The 5,798-nt window shown below is 46.8% G+C and overlaps 1 protein-coding gene across 1 annotated transcript; it reads right to left on the bottom strand.

The window, feature by feature from the left end:
- Positions 1–3,879: 3,879 nt before the first annotated feature.
- LOC127302819 (auxin-responsive protein SAUR36-like) lies at positions 3,880–4,620 on the bottom strand. The gene has a single exon (XM_051333452.2). The coding sequence runs from the start codon at positions 4,441–4,443 to the stop codon at positions 4,018–4,020; it is 426 nt and encodes a 141-aa protein (XP_051189412.1). The 5' UTR covers positions 4,444–4,620; the 3' UTR covers positions 3,880–4,017.
- Positions 4,621–5,798: the final 1,178 nt, after the last annotated feature.

The raw sequence follows: 5,798 nt of genomic DNA, 5'->3' as shown, positions 1-5,798 counted from the left end.
GAGCACCGTCTCCGATGGGCATTTTACTGGATCCAGGTCAGTCACAATGAGGGCGTTCTGGTTAAAGATCCAGGGGCCTCCTCGTTTCACAAAGTCATAGTCCCCCTTTGAGAAAAGGGTGATCATGAAATAATTCTTCCCCTTCTCCGAATACTCGATGCCTGCCCTCGGATGCCAAACTTCATCAATGAAATAAGCAAACATAGCCCTTGTATTCGGTTTGAACGAATCCATGTACCGAGCTAGCAGATCCCATGATTTTTGCTCACTCGGTGCCTTCTTCACGTCATCGTCCTCATCAAATTCCAGATACACATCATCATCGGCCTCCACATTGCCGTCGATCCGTGTCTCTGTGCGTTGCCTAAAACCAGCCTCACCGGACCCATCACCGTCCTCCCAATTGCCACCGTCTACCTCCCTCTGGCCTGACTCGAGGAGCGCCTGGTGCCATGGCCGCGTGCCCGCCGACACACCGCCAAGAAGCTTCGGGTGGGTAGGTCTCTCACCGAGGCGGCGAGGCCCCCTTGTTCACCCCCACTTCTCGGCGGCGCAGTCAGCAGGCCAGCCGTTCTTGGAGGCAACTGCGCACGCTCGACCCGGCCCTCTCCAGAGTGGGCACTATCGCGACAGGCATGATCTCTGGCGGCTGCACTCGCCTGTCGTCCATCACGGCCGGAGCCAGCGTTCGACGGGCCCCTCATTGTTCCCCCCACAGCATCCATCGTCCACGCAGGGGTTTGAGTTGCACCGATCTTGGTAGTGCTCTCCGGCCTGTTCAGGTTTTGGACTTCACGATCTAGGTTACCCAGGCGAGGAGGTTTTAAAGACTCTCCCACCGCCTCAACCAAATCGTATCTGGGAAGGACTCTCTCCCGATCTTCCTTTCCTACGCATCTCGTAGCACGTGCTGCCTCTCTCGCCGCTTTCCGGCGCTCCGAAGGACTCTCATAGGCCAGCGGCGGCGGTGGCAGGGCGAGATCGCCCCGATCGCCCCAATCGCCCATGCTCCATGGATATCGGACCTAACTTTCCTAATCTCCACCCAGATTCGGTGCTATTTGTGATAGGGATATCGAGCCAGCATGTTAAGTTGTCAATAGTTTTCCTTTGGCAGATGATAAACTGACTTAGTTGGATTTCTGGTTGCACTTTAATGCGTGTTGTTAACATTTTGATTAGGTGCCAAAGAGACGGTGTTAATTGTCGCAACACATGCAACTTGCTGAACAGTGTCATATCTCAGTCCTGTTGATGACCTACCTTACTTGTAGCATTGCATGTGGAAGCCATTCCTTAGAGCATGTCTAACACACCCCTTAAGGGCTTGTTTGGTACTAGAGTTTTAGTGGGGATTAGCGGAGATAATCCGCTCCAAACTTTAAATCCCCTCTTATCCCTAATACATGTTTGGTGCTAGAGTATGAGCGAGTTTAATCCCCACTTTTCCCCAAATGTTAGTGTAATTTTTTCAATCTCCAATACTCTATCCTTACCTAGTGGATTGGGGTTGGGGTTTTGTGGGGATTGGGTGACAAAAGTGATTCACCCAATACTCTAGAGTATTATCCCCACTAATCCCCACTAAAACACTAGTACCAAACAAGGCCTAAAAGGGCCAAACCCGTATAATAACCACCGAAATACGGGGTAGGGCTCTACCCGGCCGTCTAGCAGACCCCGTTAAACAGGCCCCCGCATCGATTTTTTTCAGTTTCGGCTAAGGGGTGGCTTCTGCCCCCCTACTTGTGCGGGGCGGGAGAGGAAATACAGGGCAAACCCAGCATCCCATTTCAGCTAGGGTGGCGGACATTTCAGATTTCGCACCCGTTTCCCCCGTGCCGCCGCCGTAGCCACCCGCGCACTGCCGCCGGAAACCTTTAGATCCGGCCCCCTCCGCCGCCCGCCGAGCCGCGCCACGCTGCGTCGATGCCCGCCGCACCCCCACCGCGGTCTCCTCCGCCGTCAAACCCACGGTGAGTACTATGCCGCGTTTCTCTTCTTTTCGCCGGTAGAATCGATATGCTTGGAGGTTGATCTATGATTCACGGTGGTAGATGACTTCGGAGGATGTGCATATGGAGGATTTGGTGGATTCGTGGACCGATTGGTCCTCATCGGAATCCGACAATTCGAACCTCGACGAGCTGCTGAACAACGACGACACGGAGATGCTGCTGCTCCTATTCGGCATGACATGGAATTGTATTGTGGCAAAAGCCGTGATGCTACCATTGTTCTTGAAGCTGTGGCCTCGCAAGACTTATGGATTTGGCATGCTTTTTTGGACTACCGAGGACACTCAACGACATCAACATCTTGAATAGATCCCCTTTGTTTGCAAGACTAGTTAAGGGTGAAGCTCCAACTTGTAACTACAAAGTTATGAACAATGAGTACACCATGGGGTACTATCTCATAGATGGTATTTCCCTAACTATGCAACTCTTGTCAAGTCTATTAAAGAGAAAAAAGGCAAGGCTTTGACAAGAAAAGAAGCTTGCTTCACCAAAAATCAAGAGGCGTGCCGCAAGGATATTGAGAGAGTTTTTGGTGTTTTGCAAGCAAAGTTTGCCATTGTTCGTGGACCTGCAAGGTTTTGGGACAAGGAAACTCTTGTTGAAATCATGAAATGTTGTGTGATTTTGCACAACATGATCATTGAAGATGAGAGAGGGTTGAACTTGCCATGTTTCTATGACAATGTTGGCACCCGAGTGCAGCCCCAGCGGAACCCTGATCGGATTGAAGCTTTTCTTGCAGCGCATCGCAGCATTGAACATGCCGAGACTCATCACTAGCTCACCCAAGATCTGATTGATCACCACTGGCAGTTGCATGGCCAATGAGTTTTTTACATTCATTTCCTATTGTTGTATGTGAAACAGTTATCTTGATTGTTTGATTGCGGGAACATTTGTTATTTGTTTAATTCTTCCATTAGAACATTTGTTGGCAGTTCCGAAAAACATTATTGTAATAATTATGACGATTATTGTGTGATTTAAAACTTCTATTCAATGTGAATGTTGTATTGGTTGTAATATCCAATTTGTCAAAAACCCTGTTTTGAGGGGTTGAAAACTCGTGCGAGCTAGCAGACCCCGTATCCCCAACCCGTAAAACAGAATAGCTCGGACGAGTTTTCGGCCGGTGGAAAGTGAATACAGAGCCTCTACTCGCGTTTTATGGGGCAGAAATAGGGGGTCTGTTATACATGCTCTTAGCTCTTTCTCTGAACTTTCCTATTGGGCCTTCGACCAGCTGCATGTCTGAAGCGAATAGCAGGCATATACTTCATCTTGCACCGACACTACCTTCTGTAAAGTTTTGTGGATAGGAGATTCAGTTTTTCAGTACAGCAACAACAACAATCAAGCTTTTTGTCCCATAAAAGCTAGATATGAAACCCCCAAAATAAATATGCCTTATAACCCTAAATACTTTTGGAGTAAACCCTGTCTTTTCTTCTATTTTCTGTCTTTTATCCTACTTTGTTACTTGTATTGATGGCCTTCTAAATTTTTTCCTGACAATTTATCATTGTAAATGGGTACTTTACTACCGAGTCATTTCACAAATTCACAATTTTGGAGTAAACCCTGCCTTTTCTTCTATTTTCTGTCTTTTATCCTACTTCGTTACTTGTATTGATGGCCTTCTAAATTTTTTCCTGACAATTTATCATTGTAAATGGCTCCTTTACTACCCAGTCATTTCACAAATTCACAATTTTTTTATATCCTCTTATGGCCTGCTTGGATGATAGATTGTAAAGAAACTTGGTTTGTATTCTTGTTCACCAGTATGCAACTTTCGATATCTAAAAATAGAGTTGCAACAATTACTGGTTCATTTTGTAGTCTTCTACAACTAAAATGTAAGAAAAGAATGGTTATCATGATTTGTTGTACATACAGTCTCCTATTATCTGTTATCTAACTATCTTACATTACCCAGGAAACTACACAAAACAAAAGACAGCATCAGGGTCCCTGCATGCATGTTCTTCAGAAGCTACAAACAACAAATTTGTTGGCTGGCTCCAACAGCTGGCATCACACAGCCAGTGTAGTGGCAAAAGGTCACCATAGAGTATAGCAGCGCATTCTCGACTTCAGTGGAGGCATTTCTCCTGAGCAAGCTCATGACATACTCCAGGACTGTGGCATCACAAGTCAGTGTGATCTTGCCATCGCTTGCAAAGCCAAACTCCTCCTGAGACATCCTCAGGAGCTCGCCGAAGACCGTCGTGTTGAGGTACACCAAAGGGACCTCAAAACGCCTCCCATCAGCCGTGTACATGATGCAGTGGCCCTTGGCTGGTACAGAAGTGCAGCAACCTTCATCTTCCTTGGCTGACACTGTGAGCCTCTTCCCCACGAGTGCTTCCACCCTCTGCCACTTCTTTGCCAATTCGGCAAGTCTCTTTGCGCCAGCCATAGTTGGTTCTCGGTCTTTGTGTTTTCAGCTGAAGTGAGCTATGGATGTTGCAATGCTTAGTTTGTGGATGAGCTGATGAAGTGATGGGTGTTGAACTAGCCGTTTGCTGAATTTATAGGCGAGGGTAAGGACATCTTGACAGTGAACTGTGGTTGTCATTGAGAAGAGTTGGCAGCTGGCTAGGGACAAGGCCATGGTATTGGTGCATGCAGTGTTTCAGTATGATCAATTCAGATTAGATCGTGATGGGGCTAAATGTTGGGTGTATGCTGGAGCCTATAGTTGCAACCTGTAACCTGTTGATTTGCCTTATCAGTTGTGGCAGCCATACCAAACCGTGCAGGGAACAAGAGGTGTGTCGAGAACATGGCTATTGACAACGTGCAAGGAGAGTACATCGAATTCAGAGATTGAATAATTTAGGCGAGCACTGATCGATTACGCCATCTACGCACTTCTCCTGACAGATACCTGACATTGTTATGTGCTTTGTTCATTCTCTTTAGATCAGTTCTGCTCTTTGTGAAGATTCAGTCCAAAGCCTGGGTTGGTCTAGCACATAATCCGTTTGATTTCCAGCATCTCACATGGTGGCTGCTTCGGGTCTTGCGGTCTCATTTCTTCTAGGGTACAGGAGTACACAGTACTAGAACCAAACAGATTATGAAGCCAACCTTTGTTTCCTCTGAAAGTGGTAGATACGTCACATGACCAAACTGAAGCTGATGTCTCTCGTAGTCTGATGTGTGTTGTGTTTGCTGTTTGGTTCCAGTGCATAGTGATCTTTCCAGTAATGGTACAGCATAAGAAAAATTCAGAAAAAGAAACCTCTCACTAAGAATGCCATGGCACATGTATTATTAATTCATTGTGGACTGGTTCAGCATTGACTTATCCAGCTTCTCTAATCCTTTTCGTTCTGAAGCTGTATACGTTTGGGAAAACATGTTTTGGTACCTGGTCTTTGTTGCATTGAGCTTTGACTGCTTTTTAGAATCATACAATCTGGTTGGCTTGATTAGTTTGACAATTGCGACTGAAACAGATGTTAGCTTGGATCTTGATGTTGCAATTCATCTTCAATGCCTGAATTTGTAGGGTCAAGTGTAGTGCATGCACCTGTCAGTGGCAAGCTGGAAGGGACTGGTCAACGAGCAAATAGCATGCATAGCTGCTGCATACAAGCCCAATGGATACGCGCCGTGTGTGTACATTCTGATCGACGGGGCCAGGTAAGTGCCGTATCTGGTAGTAGTAGTCTTAGTAGTAGTATAGCTAGTGTGGTTCGTGTGCTTTGGTTGCACAGTTGATGCAGCGTGCCATACTGACCGGTTCAGTGTGGAACCGGCATGTGG

Source organism: Lolium perenne, chromosome 5 (genome assembly GCF_019359855.2).
Source record: "Lolium perenne isolate Kyuss_39 chromosome 5, Kyuss_2.0, whole genome shotgun sequence".
Classification (NCBI taxonomy): Eukaryota; Viridiplantae; Streptophyta; class Magnoliopsida; order Poales; family Poaceae; genus Lolium; species Lolium perenne.
This window is presented reverse-complemented; position numbering and strand designations above follow the sequence as displayed.

Bases quoted from the DNA above. Each gene is read 5' to 3' on its own strand.
- LOC127302819 (XM_051333452.2), bottom strand. From the start codon at position 4,443: ATGGCTGGCGCAAAGAGACTTGCCGAATTGGCAAAGAAGTGGCAGAGG.